We start from the raw sequence: 25,885 nt of genomic DNA on the forward strand, positions 1-25,885 counted from the left end.
CGCATAAAATAGTGTTGTAAACTTGTAACTGGTACTTGATGCGAGTTGTTAGGTTCTTTTTTGAAGACTTAAAATTATGACTTTGATATAGGTATGTCTGGGACGTTTTTGAAGTAAACGATTTATGTTTTTATAGCACTTAACCGTGCTTAGGGAAACTTACAAAAATTACTTTGTGATCCCAAGTTTGGTTACGACATTACAGGCTGATCACCTGATTGTCCGAATGTAAGATGATTCGCGCTTCGGAAGGCAAGTTAAGCCGTTGGTCCCGGTTACTAATTACTGATGTAAGTAAGTAGTCGTTACATGGGTCATGTCAGGGGCCTTTGGCGGCTCGATAGTAACCTTGACATCAGGGTTGATGAGATTGAATCCACCTCACAAACCACACGAGAGAAGAAGGGAAACTCACAAAGAGAAAAATAAATCAAAATCTTCTGACTCGCTTTAAGACGATACATAGATCGAAAGAATTTCGCATGGACAGGAGGAGGACCCGGTGGTGTAATGGTTAACACAATCGTCCCAGCTTGACAAGAGCTGCGGGTGCAAGTCCCGTCCGAGTCAGATTTTTTTTTTAGATTTCTATTTTCTCGTTGTTTTTAAAGTATTTCACGGTTTTTTCTTGTAGTTCAGTTATATACGTAACAAAATTGCTATGTAGTAAGTGGTAAGGCGTGGTACGTACGATCACGAGCATTAATATGTATACACTTTGGTACCATGTCACATTAAATTTTTTGACAAATTGAACTGTAAGTCTCACTAAATGTCAAATATGTTAGTGCAACAGAGTCCTAAAGTGGGTACATTATATTGCTCATGACTATGACTGCCCACAAGTAGATTGTATAGGTAGTTAGAATGTTTATCGTTTTAAATGTATTTATTTTCTGTCTTGTAGTTATTCTAATAAAAACTTTCGTTTTATAATATTTTTATTTATACGAACCACCACCACCTATCACGTCGGTCTAACAGAAAGCTCGGTGAAGTATGGATACTTAGTTCATCTTACAAGTACTTCTGACGACCCCAATTGAGATATAGTCGTGAGCTTAGTTTATGTTTTTATTATCTTTTGAAATGAAATGAAATGAAATGTCTTTATTAATTAAAACAGAGTTACAATATTATTTTACGTGATGATGACTCCTTTTAGACTACAAAGTCTGTGTTAGGAGGCATCGCTCTTCACTCCCAGTTACATCTAATAATCTGAGTGGCATAGTTTTATTTTTACATTTTATTTACAAAGTGTATGTTTATCTTATCTAATTACTACTGTGTGTGTGAGTGTGTGTGTGTGTGTGTGTGTGTGTGTGTGTGTGTGTGTGTGTGTGTGTGTGTGTGTGTGTGTGTGTGTCTGTGTGTCTGTGTGTAGGTATGTATGTGAAAATACTTCAAAATAATACTTCACTTCTTCTTTCGTGTGGGTTGTGAGGTGTCTCCCTGGTGTCAGGGTTGATGAGGTTGGTACTCTACCTCACAAACTACATACTTCACTCATGATTGCTAATTTAATTTATAAGTAACTATAAAAAACTAATTTAGTCGTAATGTTACGGAAAATCGAGTAGAGTTTCGATCGCTATAAGACTACGTTTCTTACAACACTACTGCTCTCTTGCGCATGTCGTTGCATTAACTGACGCCGGCGCCATTCAGGCCAGTGCGCAGTGTAAAAGTCAAAAACCGATGCGTTGTGAAAGGTACTATAATGTCAAGATCAAGAACTGTTTGGGTGCAATATTTTGTTGCCTGGCCGAGATCCTTTCACGTGTGGGTTGTAACGGCAATCATCAGTTTCATCTTCAACCAATCGATATTTTTATATAACACAAAAACATGCACTTAGCGCTATCCACTGCTACTAATACACTACGACTACTATTCTACTAGTGCTAGGTTTTTCTAATAAGCTCTTCCTAACACAATCCCGAAAAAAAAAGAAAAAAAAATACTAGTATTTTTAGTATAATATAGTGTATTAGTGATAGTGTTAGGAAAAGAAACAAAAGAAAAAAATATATATTTTGTTTTAAACACACGCACACGCGCACGCACGCGCGCACGCACGCACACACACACACACTACACTTTGAAACCATGTCACATTAACTTTTTTGACAAATTAAACCGTAAGTCTCATTAAATGTGAAATATGATAGTGCGACAGGGTTCTAAAGTGAGCTCATGACTGTACAACAATCTTCTCTCACCATTTTGCAACCTCACATGTTTCGATTATGACATATCCGTGATCACTTTACATTAGTTTCATTTTTTAAAACATCATTGCAACTATGTAAGAGCTATCATCAACTAGTCATTATGACATCATCATACTGTTTTTTTTTTCCTTTACTAACCCACAATAGAGCAGGGCCATTCAACAGGAAAAACCTTTGAGGGTTGGTGAGGCCGGTCTATGCCCTCCAGCCGGGTGTGCATGATAACCGCGCCGCGCGGGGCCGAATTATATTCAGCGCTTCGACCAATAAACTATACGAATGCTATCTACGTAGATGGACGTCAAACGGCTATTGGTCGAAGGCCTCGATATAATTCGCGCCGCGCGCGGCGCGATTACCGTGCAGAGCCTACATGAGCAAATAACTTGTGTTACAAATGGACCTGTCAAATCTTCAGGTAAGGAGCGGACCCTGTGAAAATAGGGTAACGCGAGAGAGACGATGCATGATGATGGTCATACGTTTATTTATTTATTTATTAAGGTACATACAACATTACAGTATGGCCCAATGCGCTGTATGACGAGAAAACAATATACAAACTGATACAACAAATATAAACATTGAATGAAAAAAAGAAACAAAAAGAAAAATAAGACTATAAATAACATCAAAAACACTAAAAAAATTACAATTTCAAAATTAAAAAGTAAACTATCACACAAAAATAAAAATAATAATATAAAAAACAAAACAGTAAATCATGAATAAATAATCTATTATTGCTGAGCACCGCATTATATTTTTCTATGACATAGATTTTTTTTACATAAGTTGCTTGTTCAGGTGGGGTGCCTACCTAAGACACGATGAATTTATTAATAATGACACAGAAGGGAAGCTACAATAGTACGAGAGCAGACCGTGACGTATACGTCATCGACTACAACGATCAACCAGTCATTATTATTATTATTAATAACCCTCAATGTTCCACTGCAGGGCAAAGGCCTCTCTTCCCTTCTTCCACTCCTCCCTGTCCCCAGCTTGCTCGCACCACCGTTTCGAAAAGCGGTCCAACTCGTCGCGCCATCTTTTCTGTGGCCTTCCCCGACGTCTGACAGCATTTGCAGGAACCCACTCTGTAGTTTTTGAACCAGTCATTGTGTCATCATATTTTTTTTTCCTTCACTAACCCACAGGGTGATAAGGTGTATCCTCCCCCCCACATTCAATAGGGAAAAAGCAATAGCTCAAATTTCACCAGGTCACATCCATCGCAAGATGAACGTACCGACCTCATCAAGCCTGTTACACCGACGTGATGTTTTATTACTTAGACTGGTAATCCTTATTGAGGTGGGGAACAATGTAATTAAAAAGTTATCTTTCTTTATTTCCAGACACGATCAGAAGAAGAAGCGATGTATACCATCCACGCAGCACGAGGGCGTGTGTCTTAGCTGCGGTGGAGACTCACGGGGCGGCATCATACCCTGCATCTGTACTGGACATCAGTAAGTTACTGATACAGAAATCAATCATTTATTTACGTAATTGTCATGGATAATCATCATCATCATCATCACCAGCCTATTAACGTCCCCACTACTGGGGCACGGGCCTTCCCTACGGATGGATAAGGAGATCGGGCCTTAAACCACCACGCGGGCCCAGTGCGGATTGGTGGTTATTAACGACTGCTAATGCAGCCGGGACCAACGGCTTAACGTGCCTTCCGAAGCACGGAGGAGCTCGAGATGAAACTTTTTTTTTGTGGTCACCCATCTTTTGACCGGCCTTTGCGAAAGTTGCTTAACTTCAACAATCGCAGACCGAGCGCGTTTACTGTTGCGCCACCGAGCTCCTCCAGGATAAACTTATCGAAGGTCAATGTAATATTTTTGAATTTACGTCATTTCGCAAGGTGTTATGGCTGAGGAGAAGAAATGACAAGAAACTGCAACAGCACCACATCGTTTAAATCAATGAGGGTATACATTACAAGTTATTTAATAACTAGAGGAACACGTTCAGTACCAGACATTTTTATCACTTAGGTCATCAGTAATCTTATAATAAACTTTTTTACATATAGAAACCTTCCTTCCTTCCTTCCTTCTTCATGAGCTTTTAATTTATTTTCTCACAATAAATAACAAATCTCTCCCGGTTTTCGACAAATTCAGTTATTCTTTATGCCATCATCGTTGCGAACCTTGATTGCTGCGACGAAAAATTATTTCTTTATTTCACGTGATCTTATTGTAGATTTGCCGCAAATGGCATTAACTACTTGGCCGGACAAATGGGGAGCGCTGAGGGCTCTCACCTGGTACCTACAACATTAATTCTCGAGGGTGCCCAGTTGGGCGCGAACCTCGGCTCATGGCGTAGTCTGAGACTTCTGAGAAGATAAATTTTAAAAATAGAAATAATAAATAAATAATAATAAAAAGTTCAAACTTTTAAATAAATAAAAAATATAAGTAACTACCTACATTAATTTTACTGCGCGTAATTAAAATTACGACTTAGCTAGTCCAAGTTTCTGTAATAAAAGTTAACTTAGTCCAATTATAATCATAAGGAAATGAAATGTGGCATTATAAACTATTATAAAATTATAAACTACCTACAAACGACGCTTCTGTCATTTAGAAGTACTGAGTTACTCGTTAAGTTGTATTGCTGTGTACAGGGTCATAGATCCCACAACCTACACGAGAGTAGAAGAAGTGAGATTTTCAATTAGAATCAGAAACAGAATTAGTGCGCGGCGGAGAGTTACCGTGGTTTCCAAGTCATAGAATAAGGAATAATTCTACGTTTAGACCGTCAACTCTCTGGTCCCCACCAGCGGCTGAGCTAGGTTTACCCCACCCCCCGTGTCAGTCTTACTTTAGTCTTCTATAGTATGGGCGTCAGACGTCACACACACAGATGCGCATATACGATAACGTCAATGTCTGTGAATGTCTGTAACGTTAATGTGTGTGTAGTGTCTGTGTAAAACGAGGTGGTTTCTGTAGTCCAGTGGTTGAGCGAAGTGGTTGGGCGCACGATGCAAACAACAAGACAATGTGGCTCTCTGCCTCATAACCTGTTTCTTTTTTTTTTTGACGTGACTTATTGTAGATTTGCCGCAGATGGCATTAACTACTTGGCCGGACAAATGGGGAGCGCTGAAGGCTCTCACCCGGTACAACGTTTAAGACAACAGGCCTGAGGGTGCCCAGTTGGGCGCGAACCTCGGCTCAGGGCGTCGTCTGAGAGGAAAAATATTTGAAAGAATTAATCGACCCTAGTGGGTCGATAGCGATAAGCGCTGAATGAGGGAAATCGTCGACCACGCCGGCGGGGTCGGTATCGGGGCCCTGAAGTGTTTGGTGTCGCGAGCTGATTGGCTGCCTCTATGGCTAGAGGCCTCATAACCTAGACAATGTGGTTCGCCTTATAGATTTCAGAAATCATATTCTGATGTTATTTTCTTCAACTTAAACTTCGATTTCTTTAATTTAACGTCGTTCCGTTGAAAAATTCAGATCACTTTTTACATAGATTTATACCAGCTTGTGAGTGTAATGTATGTTACACTCATTGATTTAATAGATGTGTTGCTGTTGCAGTTTCTTGTCATTTCTTCTCCTCAGCCATAACACCTGTCGAAATACGGCAACATCCAACGCTGGTTTTCATTCCTTTCCGCTTCCTGGGATATTGTGCGGATGTTATTGTCAACAATGAGTCATAAAAAGAGAAAAAAAATTACAGCCATTATTGATATGTGATCACCACCCCACCGCCCACCCATATCCCATCCACAACCCATAATCCTCTTCATCATCATTATCTCCCTATCATTATCGCGTTTTTACAGGATCCGCTTACCTAACCTGAAGATTTGACAGGTCCGGTTTTTTACAGAAGCGGCTGCCTGTCTGACCTTCCAACCCGTGAAGGGAAAACCAACCCAATATAGGTTAGGTCACATACCTCCGAAACGCATTTCTCGGGCATGTGGGTTTCCTCACGATGTTTTCCTTCACCTACCGGTGAGCACGTGATGATCCAAACATGAATTCGAAAAACGATTTCGAAAATTCCCTTCAACAAGTTTATCCATGATAATTACGTCGAATAAAGTATATCTGATTTTGATTTCTGCTGCAAGGTTTAATTAAGACATTTTATTAACATAAGATTTAACTTTATTTAAATATCTCATGCAAAAGATCTCTTAGCTGTAAGTTAACTTTAAGTATCTTAAACATAATAACATTAAGCGAACTCCACTCCCACAGACAAACCGAGGAATTGGTTTTGTGGGGTTTTTATTGTACCCATATTTTCTGTATTTCTCATGAAAAATAAACATTTTACTTACTTACTTACTTAAGAAAATATTCGAATGATTTATCGAAAAAGCGCTTACATGGTTTTCACAATAAAGTGACTATATTATCACCTGTAAAGTAACATAGTATACATCACAAAGAGTAAATCAAAGAAAAAAAAAAACAGAGAAAGAATTTCGCATGGACAGGGGGAGGAGTCGGTGGTGTCATGGTTAACATGCTCGTCCCGGCTTGACAAGAGCTGCGACTTCAAGTGTCTACTGAGTCAGATTTTTTTTCGATTTACATTTTCTCTTTGTGAGTTTCCCTGAGGATCAAACAGCACAGAGTATAATATCTATGACCTGTAATGTTTCAGAGCCGTGAAGTTCGAGTCTGGCTTCTGGTTCTTGCGTCAGGTGCAACGAGCAGTCAGCCTCATGCCCTGGAGCCTCAGCACCGACAAGCTGGAGCTGATCGGTTAGTAGATTTTTTTTTATCTTTGATGGATTTGCTCTTGGCCCCAGACTTGCCCGAAGGCATTGACGAGTCCTAAGACGGAGCGAGCTCGCCCAGAAGGTGCCTGTTTACTTTGGCCTTGAAAGCACCCGGATTATATGCATTCGGAAATACAGACGAATTGAATACATGGGATTAACTGTTCTTCTTTTCTGTCGTGTGGGTTGTGAGGTGGATTACCAACCCCATCAACTTGGGTTACTATTGAGCCGCCAAAACCCCTGACAAGGCTCATGTAACGATTACTAACTTACATCAGTAATTAGTAACCAGAGTAAGCACGGATCTGTCCAGTTATGTTTAAGTACTCCAGCCAAGCTGAAGTCATGCGTCACTAATTCACTATAGGTATTAAAATACCCCTTTTCCAGAAGAAGAGGAATGCGACAGCCCGGATAGCCCAGGGTCGAGCGAGGGCCCCCGCGAGCTGCGCAACGTGCGCGAGTTCCTCGAGGCCCTCTCCGCCAAGCTGGCCGGGGGGGCCCTCGAGGGAACCCGTGTGGCCCCCCTCTACCATCACCCTGCTTGTGAGTACTACCCTTTATAATTATTTAGTGCTAAATAGATGATAAGCTTTTTGATTTTGGAATGTAATTGATATTTTCTAATATGAAAAGCTAGCGGTCTCATTACATGCCCTATATACCTATCGCGATTTTAGACTAAACAACACATAGATAAACTAATGTTATTGTCAAAATTGTTGCAAAATGCGTAAAAATCTAACCACCTAGTATCTAAAACAAAGTACGTACTGACTTTATTTATTAAGCCAAGTACAGAGTGTGCTTGCACCTTAAGTATAAAGTGAATAATACGAGTAGGTAACCCAGGATTTATATTTCAATTACATAAAATTTAATTTGTCAAAATATTCATAAAATTTTAAAAAGAAGATCGATTGGGCGTCCATTGCAGACGGCGCGGCACGGCCACCACACTGGTATAAGACGCACGCACCACGCGGCGCGCGTTTCTTGGTAGCCGTGCAGAGCCTGCTGCTGTTATAATTTGAATAAAATAATAAGTAATAAAAAAGTAATTCGGGTAAAACCTTCGACACCTTCACACAATACATTTACAACATTAAAATATACGCACGTTAATATTTAATTAGAAAACATAAAGGAATATGTGTGTCATAGTTCACCAAAAAAGGCCAGGGTTCAGTGAAAATTTACCCAAAGGGCAACACTGATTTCAATGAATCATAAATTAGTTCTGCATGTGAAGCCTAGTAAGTAGTTATAGCTAGTAGATTGACTAGAAGACCGATGTTACGTAGATATGCGCATGTGGGAGCAGTACCGGCCACAGCTGCGACAGTCGCTGTCGACGCTGTCTACCGCGCTACGAGACGCGCTCACACGTAAGACTAGCCATCAATAGCATGTAAACACAGGTGTTAGGCCGGGTTTCCACTGACGCGGAGATGTGCGGAGAAGAGCCGAGATGTGCGGATTTGTCCAATCACAGCGTTCGAGAGAGCGAAAAACGAAGACGCTCTGTCACTTTCTCCCTCACGGTTATTGGTCGATTCCTGCACATCTCCGCTCATCTCCACACAGCTCCGCGTCAATAGAAACACAGCCTTAGCCTGCCCTCACGGCACGGCATGCGGCAACCGCGCCGCGCAGTGCGAATTATATCGAGGACTTCGACAAATAGTCGTCTGACGTCTATCTTCGTAGATTCGCTGCGCTTATTAGTCGACGGCCTCGATAAAATTCGCAGCGAAGTTGCCGTACAGACGCTGCTGGTAAACATTTTGGCGATAGATCAGTTGAATAAAAAAGGTTATTGTAAGCTTAGTGATTATTTAGAAGATATGGCCGCACTGGAATAACTGTCTGGGAGCCAAATTACTAAATTGTATAACAATATTTTTATGTTTTTTTTTAAAAAAAGAACGTCTAAGGCCCTGTGCTGAGGTTTATCTTGCAGCTTTCCTCGGCTATACAGGTTGTGAGAAGCTGCAGTAGTTTTAAAGGATGAGACGTTCAATATACAGGGTGGCCCAGAAGTTCAGGTTCAAAATGAAAAATTAGATAGAGGGGCTCATTAGCTACCAGAAACACCCCCATATATGTTCAGCAATTATTTACGGTTTAGGAGATATGACCCATTTTGTACCTTTTTCTAGATTTTCTACCTTACTTCAGAAATAATCATTTTGTCGCTATCCCTTTCTTAACAATTATTTTATTTTACTTCACAACCATGCCTAAGGCTGTGTACCGCTCAATCGAAGATAAATCAAAGTCAAATCAAGTATAAAAAAAAAGTTATCGGAAGTCAAAGTGAGAATTCAACCAAAATTGTTACAGTTGTTAAAACTTCGCCGAAGAATAATAAACACATGAGATTGTTATGGACCCTGAAAGTATTTCTAAAAACTGCTCCATTTAATAGGCTTTTAGAAACATCCAAAAAAAGTACCCTTAATACGGGCAAAAAACTAAGTAATCAGCCCTGAAAGATTGCAAGACAGACAGATTTGAAGGAAAATTTGACATTCTCATACAATGTAGCTGCTTCTTTCTAACGTTGTTAAAGGTGCTCAAAGACAGACTTTATTTTAGTATCCAATAGTATGAATCACCAACAGTGTTTGGGGATAACTTTTCCCTTGAAATCTATGTACCTTCATTAAAATACGAATACCAAAAGTGACTGCAAGTTTTGTCTTCGGATTGTTGCTATGTCTACCCTGTTAGCGATTATAAGCGTGATTTTTATTTACTTTTAACTAAAAATCTGTCACCTTTACAACGTTAGAAAGAAGCAGCTACATTGTATGAGAATGTCAAATTTTCCTTCAAATCTGTCTGTCTTGCAATCTTTGAGGGCTAATTATTTAGTTTTTTGCCCGTATTAAGGGTACTTTTTTTGGATGTTTCTAAAAGCCTATTAAATGGAGCAGTTTTTAGAAATACTTTCAGGGTCCATAACAATCTCATGTGTTTATTATTCTTCGGCGAAGTATTAACAACTGTAACAATTTTGGTTGAATTCTCACTTTGACTTCCGATAACTTTTTTTTTTATACTTGATTTGACTTTGATTTATCTTTGATTGAGCGGTACACAGCCTTAGGCATGGTTGTGAAGTAAAATAAAATAATTGTTAAGAAAGGGATAGCGACAAAATGATTATTTCTGAAGTAAGGTAGAAAATCTAGAAAAAGGTACAAAATGGGTCATATCTCCTAAACCGTAAATAATTGCTGAACATACATGGGGGTGTTCCTGGTAGCTAATGAGCCCCTCTATCTAATTTTTCATTTTGAACCTGAACTTCTGGGCCACCCTGTATAAAAAAATACGATTCAAAGTGTAACTATGTTACCTACTGAATAAAGATATTTTAGGATTTTCAATTAAAAAGGCCACAATGAAGCGAGTTGGCCACAGTTGCGTCGGGCTCCAGTGTAACAGAGCCTTTTAATTTTATTTTTGTTGTATAGCTTTAGCTATAAAAATAAAAAATAAAAAACTTTAAAAAAATAGCGCCACTCTTCACTCACGATAAATACAAAAATGAGATAGAGTTATTTTTAGAACAAAATAGGTATTATTTTAAATCGACAAAAGATACAAGAATTAAAAGGCACTACAAATAGATGATACCCTATTTAATCGACTTTGGGAGGTTTTTAGAAAAGAAAGAACTTAAGAAGTTGTAAACTTAAGCTATTGTCGCCAAAATGTTTATTGGAATGTCTTCATAATCAGCATGTCGCATGCATTTGTGTTTAAAATACTTTATATTTGAATTATTGAGTGTCTGCACGTTTGTTTATCATGTTTGGAGTTCGTTTAGAGTGCATGCACTATTGCACGCCTGTTGAAATTTTTAGAGTGATGTTATTCTTGTGAAACTTTGCTCATGTGTTCTTTCCAGGCGTTTTTATTTCTTACAAGACTTTTTTTCAAATACATATATTTTAAATTATAGTATCTTATACTTGTCATGTTGCTGGGCAGTGACATGTATAAGTATTTATTCATGCAACATTAGGTATAAGAATAGGTAGGTACAATATCGAATACGTGCCTAGGTGTAAGTAACCTAACTTACCTTTTTTTATAAACTGGAAGTCTTCGTCTCATGTGGATCTTCTCTTAAGATCATGTCAGGTCAATGACCGATCTTTTCACCTTGGTATAGGGTACTTGAGCCGCCAAATGCTCCTGACATGGCTTATGAAACAACTACATAATTCATTTATTCGCCTTAAAAATGGTAGGTAGCTTGCATACTTAGTAAAGTAAATACTTAGTAGAAGTATGGAATTCCATTTGCTTCGATCCTGATATACTTCTCTTGCTTACTTCTCAGTCATCAATCGTTTCATACACGCACGCCGGTTTAGAGTAGATCGTACTGAATCTTTTCTAAGGACATCTCCAATTTGGTCAATGTACGTCCTTTTAGGTTTTCCTCTGCCAGCCCTACCATCAACCTTCGCTTTATATACTGCTTTTGTAATACTATTATTATTAATTGAAAGTAATCGAGAATTTGTTGAAGAAAATATTAATAATAAAAATCTCCATAAAAACTCCGGACATGTACCTACCTAGAGGCAAACCTGCAATAAGTCACGTAAAAAAAGAAAACTCATTAAAAACTAGAGCACTTAATCGTAGTACTTACTTGGTCGTCCAATGCAAATGCTGATTCATTAACAAGGTTCCGGTTGAGCAGGGGAGATATTTTATTATAACATGAGGGTTGAAAAGTACTAATATCTTCTCTTATCTTGAACTTCTTCTTCTCTGGTGCAACTCAAAGACACAGCGTGACAGAGGGCGACAGTAACTGTCAGTACTATTCAGAGGCGGAGGACAGGAGTCTCAATACGGCTTTGATATAGACTACTCTGGGCGCCATCCCGCTTGCGTCAGAGTACTGCGGGGTGGAAGGCAAGAGGGAAACCACTGCCCTATTTTCCCCTAAAAAAGTAACATGGAGAATGCTACAAGAATGCTACACCGACAAGAGCGATCTAATCTGGATATAATCACTTCTTGTCTCGTGTGGGTTGTGAGGTCGATTACCAACCTCATCAACCCTGGTGTCAGAGTTACTATTGAGCCGCCAAAAACCCCTGACATGGCTCATGTAACCACTACTTACATCAGTATGTAGTAACCGGGACCAACGGCTTAACGTGCCTTCCGAAGCATGGATCATCTTACTTCTTACTGATCTTGAACTATAATGGTCTGAGAGTAAAGACAAAAACACAGACACTGCAGTACACTCATAAAGAGTGTGTAGTGTCAGTAATAAACTACTAAGTACTATTAATGACACTACACACTATGAGGAGTATAAACTACACTACTCATAAGTAAGTAAACACTTAAGGAAATTGTAAGCCAACTTGAACTTCAACTTAACCTAAGGGAAGCGTTGCGGGACATTTCCAACACAAGTATCCTGATTACTTACTGGGAAGTTCTTTCCACGAATATCTGCTTGTGCTTTCAGAAATAAATAAATTTTATTTTATTTATTTATTATTATTACAAGAAATCAAAATACACACATTCTTCACTAACACTACTCGAAAATCAAGTGTGTACTTACACACATGAGTAAGTGAGTGAGTGTACTAACACTTACACTGGACTGGACTGGGAGTCTGGGAGTAAAGGCAAAATACACACAGTGTAGCCCACTGCAACTAGGGTCACTGTGTGTGTAAGTGGTGGAGTAGTGAACTACTAATGTCACTACACTAAGGGTGGTATTAATAAATTAATCTCAACTGAGACTGCCCTCAAGATCATGTTTAAGTCCCTGTCTTTATATAAGAACTGTCACATTGACGTGATCTTGAGGGCAGTCTCGAAGCTGAGATTAGTTTATTAATTGGTATTGGGTGGTCCCTACCTATGTGTATTTTGTTCACTTACGACACTTATACACATTCATATAATTCCTCTAGTTATTACTTAATAAATCATTTGTTACGGGCAACAAAAACAAAACAAACAAACAGAACAAAACAAAACAAAAAAACAAAACAAAACAAAAAACAAACAAAAAAAAACAAACAAACATGACTTATGGCTTTGCAGTTTGCACTATGCTGGATCGTTTTCCAATCGCTGTAAAAGTAAAATAAGTACTTATATAAAAATAAAATAAGATTTTAGCACAGGCGCAGCGCGATGTGGAGTCATGTTGTAAAATGGTTCAGCCCTGAGGCTATAATTACTGCATGTGAGCGTTTCCGTCCGGCTGCGCAAGCGCACTGGGGTTGCCGGTCATCTTCTTGGTGTAGGGCTGCCAATAATGGTTGAAAAAGCCGTATATTTTATACTTAGTAAACTATTTTAACGTCGAGAAAAACAAAGGTAATTGGGTGGTGTGGGTTGATGGAGAATTGTGAAATTCTGATTACTTAAGTACTAAATAAAGACAGATCTAAAACTAACGAAAACCATTTTCCAAGAAAGACGTATTAATAAGTTCAACATTTTATCATGTCCTTCTATGACGTCACAGTGTGCTTTTTCATACAATTTCCATAGCAATTTCGTGTTTTAACATTTAGTAAAAACTAAGACATATTATAGACATAAGCTGCGATTAGCTTCGACGAGCAGCCCTAAACACCGCGAGGTCCGCGCCCGCGCCGCGTCGCGGTCCATTCGCCGCGTTTAGCATACTTTTGAATAATAATACACTATTCTATTGACTTGCGCATGTTAATTATAATTGTCGGACATTGGCACCTTTAAGTGCTGGTCTATAGATCACGGACCACAGGTCAATACTGTCGGTAGTAGAAACTCAACAATAGGTAAGTACAGTGTTTATATTTTCTATCTCCCTCTTCCATAATAGTATTTCCGAATACTTGCAAACGAATGCTAATTTACACGTTCATTTTTTTTTATTTTTTATTTTTATTTATCATCAATCAGGTAGGTAGGTATTAGATTTATCCATGGTATAAGAAAACCAGGTATTGAGCCTATGACAAGCCGCCATTGCTAGCACTTTGATGACGTTAGTATTACCACTGTGTTACCATTAGATTGGTATCTCAATCAATCAATAATACTTTATTGCACAACGACATATACACATGACAGAAACATACGAATAAAAATAAGCACATAACCAACCAAGTATCTCCAACATTCCAAGGACGTAAATTTTATTATTAAACATTAAGTAAATTACTGACTATTGTATTTAATTACTATTACTTGTCACATATATAAAAATCATTAAAACTGTTTCTTTTTTAAATTTATAAAAACATTGGTCGAGGGCTGTCGAGGGTAATTTATTTTTATGAAATGGCAACGCAGGGCCGGATGACATGACTTTTGAGCATACCTGGTTTTCTTATACCATTGGATTATTATACATATTGAATTTGAATTCATAACGGAGTAATTTAATAATAATTTCTAATATTATATAGAGGTAAATGCGAAAGTAATTCTGTCTGTCTGTTGCCTTTATACGTTCAAGCCACTGATCCGATTTTGATAAAATTTGGTATTACCATAGTTTGATGCCTAAGGAAGAACAAATATGATAGTTTTTATCTCGGATTTCGCCCCCTAAGGGGACGAAAAAGAGCTGGAAAAAACGTGCCATTCACAAGCCGCGGGCGGAAAGCCAGTTAATAATACTTGTATAAATCAATCTCCTGTGCAAAGTACAGGTACCTAACTATAGCGTAAAATTATTATAGAAGTAAACATACACTTTATGCGGCTCCTTGAAGATTTCTAATGTGAAACAAATTGCCCGATTTCCTTCTACAAGTCGATTACTTATATTGTTAATAACTTTGTGAAACCTGATATCTGATAGCCTCTAATTGACGTAGTTCATTGGAGGTAACACGATTAATGTTATAAGAAGTACAGTGCTGTGTGTAAAAAAGATTCTTCTTCTTCTAATCCTTTTATCTCCTGTTTTAAGTTTACGCGGTTATTATCATAATTAAAGCACATAATAACGGGTTCTTACCGCGTTTAAATGAGGATATGATATCGGGAGTCTCATATCCCCATTTAAACGCGGTAAGAACCCGTTATTATGTGCTTTAATTACTTTTATCTCCTGTTGAGATGTAGGGTTCGAATAACAGATTTCCACTCCTCGCGATCTTTTGAATCCTCCGCAGCTTGCTCCCATGATATGCCGAGCGGGTTTACCTACCGTTCTTTTTCTATCGTGTGGGTTGTGAGGTGGAGTACCAACCTCATCAACCCTGGTGTCAGGGTTACTATTGAGCCGCCAAAGGCCCCTGACTCATGTAACGACTACTTACTTACATCAGTAAGTAGTAACCGGGACCAACGGCTTAACGTGCCTTCCGAAGCACGGATCATCTTACTTTCAGACAATCAGGTGATCAGCTTGTAATGTCCTAACCAAACTAGGGACCACAAAGTATTTTTTTGTGATATGTCCCCACCGGGAATCGAACCCAGGACCTCCGGATCGTGTGCCCAACGCTCCACCACTGGAGCACGGAGGTCGTTATACCTACCGTTTAAGACTAAAGTTAAGACCAAGGGGAATGAGGTCGGCCTCGATACGAATTGGTGCGGGACGGAGTGTCCGTTCTATACGTAGTGTTATCGTTATTCTAAGGTTCTAGCAGACAAAGTCACGTCGCACACCAGACACTCCATACAAAAATCTCATTCTTATCGTGTGCCGCCTAAAGCGTAATGCCGGGTTTCCACTGATGCGGAGATGGGCGGAGAAGAGCGGAGATGTGCGGATTTGACCAATCACAGCGTTCGAGAGAGGGAAAAACGAAGACGCTCTGTCACTCTCTCCCTCACGGTGATTGGTCGATTCCTGCACATCTCCGCTCATCTCCGCACAGCTCCGCGTCAATGGAAACGCAGGCTAAGTGCGAGCAAGACATAAAGTCCCCGCGCGCTCCCTCCTTAAACGGCTTATGGCCATTTTGCCTAAAGTCACCCAAAGCATAGAATAAGGAATAATACTACGTATAGACGGCAACTCTCCGCGCCCTGCCAGCGTCTGAACTAAGTTTACCTCGTATACGATTCAAGTCTAAACTATGTTCGAGGGGTGGGGGGGGGGGGGTGAGGTAAACCTAGCTCAGACAATGGCGGGGAATTGAGAGTTGCCATTCTATAAGTAGTATAACTGCTTATTCTATGATTTAGTGCCATGAAAGAAAGTGCATATCTTCGAGGCGATGACGTCATAAATCGTTTGAAACAGACGTATAAGGCCAATGATGATGATGATGATGATGACTGTTACATATTCTTTATTCCATGTTTTAGCAGACAAAACCGTGGTTAACAGCTAGTAAATAAAATAAAGAACACGAATGTACCAAGTGAGCTATTATTGTGTTTGTGGCCAGTCGGGAGGTCAGGGTCCTTATATCTGATGCAGACGAAACTAGTGGTACAACTGGTATTGCTCAAGCGGGACTTATTAACCAACTTTGTGCTTTGTGTTTGGATACATACGTAAACTCACTAACTAAGTAGAGTCTATGGAATTCCTTTTTATTTCGATCCCGACACACTTCTTTTGCTTCCTCCACATTCGTCAATCGTTTCATATACGCACGCCGGTTCAGAGTAAATCGTACTGAACTTTCTTACCAATGTTATTGTGAATGCCCGAAGTGCAGTCCTGAGCAATATAATGTACCCACTTTAGGACTCTGTTGCACTAACATATTTGACTTTTAGTGAGACCTACAGTTCAATTTGTCAAAAAAGTTAATGTGACATGGTACCAAAGTGTATACATATTAATGCTCGTGACCGTACGGTAAATCTTAAGATTTACCAGTAAATCCAGAGTATTCAGTACTTGTATTATTACTTCCGGCCAAGTAGTTAATGCCATCTGCGGAAAATCTACAATAAGTCACGTCAAAAAAAAAAAATACTTGTACTACTTATTACTTGCGACTCTGCCCACCCCACTGTGGTGTGGTGTGGTTTATGCATTCATGTACAATCAAAGAGCAAAAGTTCAGTCACTGAACCTAGCGAATTATATGTAAACAGTGGTGAAATTATGAACCATTAGTTGTCATAATTATAAAATTTATGTTTTTGTTTTTGGTCTATTACAGAAACGACATGTAACCTTCATTGTAACCAGTTAATTTATTACTTTGCATGAAACTGACTGGAGTTTTGCAACTTATCGTACCTAGACTGTAAACATAACATAACCAGCCTACATACGTCCCACTGCTGGGCACAGGCCTCCCCTCAATCAACCGGAAGGGGTATGGAGCATACTCCATCCACCACGCTGTTCCAATGCGAGTTGGTGGAGGTGATTTTACGGCTAATAGCCGGGACCAACGGCTTGACGTGCCCTCCGAAGCACGGAATCATCTTTTTCGGACAATCAGGTGATTCAAGCCTGAAAACTCCTTACCAAACAAAGGACAGTCTCACAAAGTGATTTCGACAATGTCCCCATCGGGAATCGAACCCGAATCTCCAGATCGTGAGCCTAACGCTCTAACCACTCGACCACTGAGGCTGTTAGACTCTTTGAGACTGTAAATACCAATGTAAAATACCTTTTCAACGTTTATATCTGCCCGTCGGTGTAGGTCCTGTATAGGTAATGGTGTGTCCATAAAACTTGGAATATTCTGGACAGCGCGGAGCAAGCGCATGCTTCGCTTTTATTGCGTCCACTACTCGTATGACCGTGGGACCGCGCGCATACAGCCACATGGAAAAAAGAAAAAAACTGATATAAGCTAGTCAGACTTGTCCGATTAGGGTTCCGTGTCAATAGGTATTAACATTATTATACAACCCATTATAATCATTTCCAAACTTTAAAGCTAAACGTAGTGACTAATTATAAGTAAACACAGCAACAAATTGTGTAGGAAAAAAGTACATAAAGCAAGCTTTTTACGGTGATTATTTATTTAATATATTACACCGTCAAAAACTGTGGAGTTCCCTAGTGTATGATGCACATTAATTACAAAATGTAAAATAAGAAAAAATAAATATGAAAAAGAAAAAGATGAAGGAAAAGAAGAATCCTAACTACTTGCGCTGTCCCTATACACCTGAAAATACATTGTTTTAGGTTTACGCGGTTATTATCGTAATTAAAACACATAAGAATGGGTTCTTACCGCGTTATATGAGATATCTCATATCCATGATTTAAACGCGGTAAGAACCCGTTATTATGTGTTTTACCTGAAAATAGCTGGGGTGTCTGTTCTAGTTGGACCTAATAAGGATTCAAATAGAATAGACTATTTAAATATCGTCACTGGAAAGGCAAAATTACGTAAGCGCCAAAAGGCCATTTCGAGAAAAAACCGTTTGAAGTTTCATTTTTTCGTTTTTTTATCATAACTTTTTACCCAATTATCCAATTTAGATGATGTCAATGTAAGGTTACATTGTTTTTTAATTTTCTATGTCCAGCAATACATATCATAACAGTTGGATTGCTATTTTAGGATATAGTGGCGCTTACGTAAAAATGACTTCAGTTTACAGTAAAGCAAATTTACTTAACCGCCATCTGGTTAAAATATTATTTGGAAGCAAAATTACTTACAGCTCTTACGACAATGCATACGAGAACGACAATATTTCTTTTAATATAATAATACTGTAATGTTAGCGGAGTAAAAGTTACTGTAACGACTTTTACACATCTGCTTTCATTATGTGAAAATTGCGTAAAAAGTGATCGATTGATTATGTCAGTTCACCAAAGATTCTTTAAAGTAAGTTTTTGTAATATCTTACATGGGTAAAAAGACGTAAGAGACAAATAATTATTCTTAATACCTCCTTAAATTACTTATTACTTCAATTGATTTATAAAAATAGCTATTAAAATACTGAAGTGCCAGAAATAAAGTTTCATAAAATATAAATAATAGCGTACAACCCGTTATATGTTTGTAAAAGTTTCTTTTTAACACTTTCAAAGACAGAACGTATACCGACGTTCTGATTCCAAGGTGTCATACTACTTATTATGAACCACCAATGACCCATGGTCTCTGTCCGTGAAAGGGTTAAACGGTTTTATTTAGCTAAACCCGTACGGTATTTATTTGTATCAAAATTAGAAATTGCAATTTAAGTACCTTCCTGTTGTCAGATTGATCTGAAATTTGGTATGCACCTTTAATTCCGATGTCAATACAATATAATAAAATCAATAACATTATAAATCTAAGATGGCAGCCGGTACATAATGGGGGATTACATATTTTTCCAAACCCCCTCAATATGGGTATCAAATGAAATAGCTACACAAGTAGAATACTGTGATTATGTCAAAATTTAAAATTCAAGATGGCCGCCGTTCCAAAATAGCGGACTAGGTACATATTTTTCCACAACCCCCTCAATATGGGTATCAAATGATAGGACTACACTAGTAGAATACTGTCATTATGTCAAAATTTCAAATCCAAGATGGACGATATTACAAAATGACTGAAAGAAGGATGTTGCCCTTAATTTTGTCATTGGCATCCACCGTCCATAATATGCAGGGCAGCACAGTGGATCGCTGGGTAATGATGCCGCCGACGAACTGGCAAGGAGAGGATCAGACACCAGGGTATATGGACCCGAACCAATCCTGCCGATACCTTTCAGTCAGTTACGCTCGTGGCTACGGGACCATACCCAGCAACTACACAACGACAGATGGGCACAGCTGCCCACATGCAGACAGTCGAAGATCATGCCTATGATATCCAATTCACTCGCCGACTGCTTCGCTTAAACCGCAATGACCTCCGAATAGTAGTGGGCAGTATAACGGGTCACTGCCCACTCAACAAGCACCTATTTAACTTAGGGATAACGGACAGCCCACTTTGCAGAGGCTGTCTGGACGCAGAAGAAACTGCCCCCCCATGTAATCCTGGAATGCACGGGAGTGTCAGCACAACGGGTAAAAATCCTCAAAGGAATGGGGTCGCTCCGCGAAACCTGTGAAATCCCCAGGAGGCTTCTGAGCTTCTGGAAGGAGATAGGTTGGCTTACGTAGTCAACAATTACACGCATAATGGGCCACCTTAAAGTCTAAATGCGGAAAACAGAGCCCACTAACATAACATAACATATGCAGGGCAGCACAGTCGACCATGCAGTAGTATATTTGGGCTCAAAATTGTTTGAATTAGGACAAGCATACGTGGCTCTAAGTCTAGTCAAGTCTCTGGAAGGGTCAAGTTTTTTTAATTCCTCAATAATTTCTAATTCCTCAATAATTCCCCTTATTGTTTTTCAGAGTATTTACTACGAAGTTTAATACACTTTTCCATTCGCTCGAACCAGGTATTGTTTAACATTTATTCCACTCCAAAGTAGAGGTGTTCAAAATGGCTGACTTGAAAGCGTTGGCCGCTTCTTCACCGCACTGGAACCTTTGACCGCGAAGAGTTTCTTTTTTAATTTTATAAAATGTAAAGAAATCATTGGAGCTTAGGTCAGGACTGTATGGAGGATGGTCAAGAATTTCTACGTTTTCCTGCTTCAAATAATCGTTTGACGAGCGGTGTGTGAGCTTGCGTTGTCATGGTGCAGCATCCTGCACCCCTGCGCATCATCATGCGTCGCTTTGGGTTAGATTTTCGAAGTTCGGCGATGACTTGTGGTAAACAAATTGAGGTATACCAATCCGCATTAACCGTCCAACGATCTTCAAGTGCAATTGTCGCAACATGACCGATTTTCTCCACGAAGGTTGCCACCATCTTCTTTGAAGTGCTTCGAGAGCGAACAACTTTAGTCGGCTTTGACTCGTTTTGGAAGACCCAAACTGTGGATTGTTGTTTGGAATCAGGATAATAGCATAAATCCAAGATTCGTCACCACTGATGATGTGGTACACGTGATTTGACTCTCCTCGGTTGAACCTCTGAAGAGTTTTCTTACACCATCTGACGCGGGCTACCTTATGATCGTCAGAAAATGCGGGATGTAACGGCAAACTAGTTTCCTCACACCAAGTGCGTCATGCAATATCGTTTAAATGGTTGTCCCTGAAATGCCTAATAAAGACAACTAATCCTCAAAAATCGCCATGTGACATACCGAGAATAGAGATTCATTTTCGGACGTGACCTGACAGATTCAAACCAACGCTGTGACTAAACAATTGCATTAATCCTAATGCTTTCAATTGTTTTGATATTCGAAATTCCAACAAATTTGAATGTTGAGTTCTCAATTCAAAATTGGCGCTAAATATGCAAATGACAGAACTTAAAAAGTATAACAAAGTCGCTTTTTCTGTCCCTATATCCCTATGTACGCTTAAAACTTTAAAATTGCGCAACGGATTTTGATGCAATGTATAATATCATCCAATAAATAGTGTAGAAATACTGTTATTTTTGAGGATTTTATTGTGATGTCGTAAATAATTTCATTTTTCTTCAGCATTGCACTCGAGCAAAGCCGGGCGGGTCGCTAATAAATTATAAAATCAATTCTAAAATAGTTTTACTTTTAGATCTATTGTTAAAAAATAACTTCCTGGGAAACTTACTGCTAGCCCACAAACTTGCTTAATAACAGCATAAAAATGCGAAGGCAAATTTACGTACACGCCTTACTTATTCTAAATACTGTAAGTCAAAATTACTTATACGCCATTCACTGCATAAACATGCTAAGACATTTTTTTCTTATACGCCTTACTTATTTTAAAAGCTGTAAATAAAAATGACTTATAAATAGTCTATTTTTTATTTTCAGTAGTCCAAAATTACTAATAAAATGATACTTTTCAAACTATAGAATGCCAAATTTACTTAAAGTTAATATGTAGTTATTATATAGGAACACAATATTACTTATACACCAGTCACGAAAAAAACACCAAAATCTTGTCGTTTAAGAAACTGGAATTGAAAAAAGTCAACTATTTTTAAATTTACGTAAGCGCCAAAAAAGTGCTCGTATCGCAATGCTACCCAGACAGATCGACGCTGAATGAAACGCTGATTCCGAATATATAAAAAACCCAAAATACCTATTTTGGCGCTTACGTAATTTTGCCTTTCCAGTGACGATATGTACTTCTAATAATTTAATTTAAATAGAATTGTTTAATTTGATACTAACTTACTTTTAAGGTTTTCTACTAACACATGTATGGACGAAAGTATGAAATAAAAATGTTTTTTTTTTTATAGTTTAAAGAAAGCAAGGGAGAGGGGTGATTCCGTGAGTGTTCGGAATCAGCTTTCTGTATTCTTCTTACCAGGCCTGGTTTTTGTTGACAGCATAAGTAGGAATCACGGCTATCTTTTCATTTGCGGCTATTCAGCGGCGGCGGTTCATAAATATAGGATTACTTATTTAAATATTTGAGAAAAAAACGTATTTGCGATAAAGTACGGAAAAAAAATCACGAACATGTAGGTAACTATAATTTTAAAAAGTAACATAGGCTTTAGACAAGAGAGAGAGTATGACAAACGGACATACACGACAATGATTTAAAAAAGCTCCCGATTTTTCATCAAGGTAGGGAACCCTAAAAATAAAGCAACCAACGCTGTTACTGCGCCCGCCAATTGTTGTAAAAGAAACTACTATGATCTCGACGCATGCGCGTAAGTGTGCGAATTTTCTGCCATTTCTTATTGATCTGGATTAGGTATGCATTGTTTTGTGAATATTGTATACTACTTTGCTGTTACCCGCGACTTCGTTCGCTTGAAACCCTAGTATTAAAACTAAGTCTAGAAGTTTCATACAAACTTTGCTACGTCTTTTTACCCCTTTAGGGGTTGAATTTCGCAAGATCCCGCCTTAGGGAGCACCTACGTCCTAAAAGGAACCCTCCTTCCCTTTTTTACTTCTACTGTTTTTGGAATTCTATAACTTTTTAGTCTCTAATTTCGCATAGGGGTTCCTTTTAAGACGTAGGTGTTCAATTAGACGGGTTTTTGTGAAATTCAACAGCTAGCGGGAAAAAAGGGGTGAAAAGAAGTTAAACTTAGGGGGTAAACCCCTTAGAGGTTGAATTTCGCAAGCTCCCGTCTTAGCGAGCACCTACGTCCTAAAAGGAACGCTCATGTGAGAGTCCTAGCACTTATAGTTTCTGAGATTTCGTTATGAGTGAGTCAGTCAGTCAGTCCTTTAGCTTTTATAATATAGATTGTTCAGGTAAACTATTATATTTTTCTATAATTGTTATAGAAATAGTTTTTAAATTGGATTCTCTTAACCTAAGTAATTTTATTTTTTATTATTTTACTGTTTTTGACTCCATAACTTTTTAGTCTCAAATTTTGCATGGGGTTTCCTTTTAGGGCGTAGGTTCTCAATAAGAGGGGATCTTGCGAAATTCAACTTCTAACGGGAAAAAAGTAGAATAGAATGGAATATGTTTAGGTGGAAAAGTTTGTATAAAACTTCTCGGGTTTCACGTGAGTCTTTTTTTTCCTTTGATGGGTTTGCTCTTGGCCCCAGACTTGTCCGAAGGCATTGGCGAGGCTTAAAATGGAGCGAGCTCGCCTAGAGGGTGCCTGTTCACTTTGGCTTTGAAGCACCCGGGTTGTATGCATTCGGAAATACAGAAGACGACAGACAATTCCACTCCTTTTTGCAGTCCAGTCCCAGGTACCAGCTGGTCTACTTATACATACAAATACATCACAAAAGCACACCCAAGCCATCGACAACCGACTTCCTAGTATAAAGTAATTAATCTCTAACCAATTAACATTGGCCTTTCCACAAGCGATGAAAGGGTGATAAGAAGTTGTTTGAATAATGGGAAAATGAAATCCACCATTGTAATCGAGATGGGAGACTGAACTTCATTGTCTGATAGACATCGATGTGGAACTTGAACGTCGAATCGATGGACATTTAGGTACAGATGACAACAATTTGCTACTTGGCAGCTTTCCTTTAAATTTACAATTAAGCGCCTATTATATATTATACCTTATTAAACATACCTCTAAAAATATTTTATTTTCTCTAAAAAGCTTTATAAAATAGAAAAATGAATATATATATTTTTTTCATCAATTTTAACGCGCGAAAACGTTAGGTCACGTGACATTTTGCCCAGTGACGTCACTTTTTTTTTTTGTTTTGGTTTTCCCCGAAGGGTAAGGCAAAGGGAACTATGCCCATACAGCCATGTCTTACGTATTTTTTTTCTTATGAAATGATGAAAGATGATGATGATGAAACCTAAGCCCCCACCCTCGGAGTAGACTCCTACTCCGAACCCCAGACGAATTAACTCAAAAGTCCGCATAAACTTTTGAGTTATGAAGCGGCTTCCTGCCACGAAGCGAAAATAGGCAGATACACTTTGTTTATTGAATACTCCGATATAATAACACTCGCGAATGTCTTCCGACTAACTTAATGCGATCATTAACCACAAAACACCACTTCGTAATAATTATTTAGATTATTCAATGAAGAAAGCAACTGTCCCGTTCCCGTTTCCCGCCAAAAAGCCCCAGTGACGTCACATTAGGCTAGTTTCCAACTAGTCAAATCAGTTACTTTTTACTAAACGTCAAAACACAAAATAACTATGGAATTTGTATTTGTGACGTCATAGAAAACGTGATAAAATGTCGAATTTATTATAAAGTTTGTCTTGATTAAAATTCATAATTAAGTTAAACAGAAAAAAGAAAATGGTGTTCGTTAGTTTTAGATCTGTTTTTATTTAGTAATCAGAATTTCATATTTTTTCTTGAATCTAGTAAGTACACGGCTCATTTCAATAAACAAACAAACTGTCAAACTACGCGTTTAAAATGATCTTAAAAAAAATTGGATAATTACTACCATATCTGACATATTAACTCTACATAAGTATTTTATTTTTACAACTGTCAATTGGCCAATTGTTTTGTTTTTAATGGATAGGCAATCACATGACCACAACATGGAATTTCGTGGTCTGTGCTTATGCGTATGCGAAATAGGCGAGATCTATTTTAGCTTCAAATGTCATCTTGGATTTTTGATCCTTTAAATCATCTACATACATACATAAACTCACGCCTATTTCCCACCGGAGTAAGCAGAGACTATGGAATCAAATCTATCATAAATCTTCTATTGTTATAATAATGATTTAAGTAAGTACTGCGACTACTGAAAGCCCTCAACGCTCCCCATTTGTCCAGACAAGTAGTGAATGCGGCAAATCTTCTAGAGGTACTAATAGGTCACGTAAAATAGAAAATGCTATAAATAAACTGTCCTTTCTGTGGGAATTTATTTAGTTCTGTGGCTCTCAAAGATTGAGTTTATACTCGCAAGTACTTTAATACCATTTCTTTATCTGCGACAGCAGCTAATTCATTTACTATCTATCCAATCTCTTTAAACACGAAGTAATTAAAACATAGCAGATAGATAAGAAAGACAACTAGCAACAATAGTGAATATACGTGTATTTATGGTAACAAATAATGTTCAATGGTAACAAAACTGTTATATAACAATATAACAATGTAACAGTGTAACAAAGATAACAATAAAGTTACAATTACAACATAGTTTCACGATTAAAGACAATCGGTGTTAGGAACATTATAAAATCGATTGTCTCATGTTGGTTATACGAGCACATTTTTTTATTATGAGACAACATAATTACATTAGTTGTTGTTGGAAAAATTCGATACTAAACATAATAATAATTATATTCATAACTGCAATGTGCTAAATGCAAATGTGTCTAGTGTCATGTGCTAAATGTGGTTGTATGTTCCCACCCTAATTAGGAGTACTTAATGCAGGTTGTTAATTCCCTTCG

General features: G+C 38.3%; 1 protein-coding gene across 7 annotated transcripts in view; it reads left to right on the plus strand.

The window, feature by feature from the left end:
- LOC126373556 (uncharacterized) overlaps window positions 1-25,885 on the plus strand; it is a 163,123-nt gene that overhangs the window by 61,370 nt on the left and 75,868 nt on the right. For 6 of the 7 annotated variants that reach the window (XR_007567334.1, XM_050019793.1, XM_050019701.1 and 3 more), the window contains exons 3-5: window positions 3,602-3,715; window positions 6,915-7,015; window positions 7,426-7,581. Coding sequence is in view for 6 of the 7 variants with exons in the window: in XM_050019793.1 (XP_049875750.1) it covers window positions 3,602-3,715; window positions 6,915-7,015; window positions 7,426-7,581 (371 nt within the window). In the remaining variant the exon portion in view is untranslated. The remainder of the gene's footprint in view (window positions 1-3,601; window positions 3,716-6,914; window positions 7,016-7,425; window positions 7,582-25,885) is intronic. The other variant, XM_050019730.1, reaches the window with a different exon arrangement.

This window comes from Pectinophora gossypiella, chromosome 2, assembly GCF_024362695.1.
Source record: "Pectinophora gossypiella chromosome 2, ilPecGoss1.1, whole genome shotgun sequence".
NCBI lineage: Eukaryota > Metazoa > Arthropoda > Insecta > Lepidoptera > Gelechiidae > Pectinophora > Pectinophora gossypiella.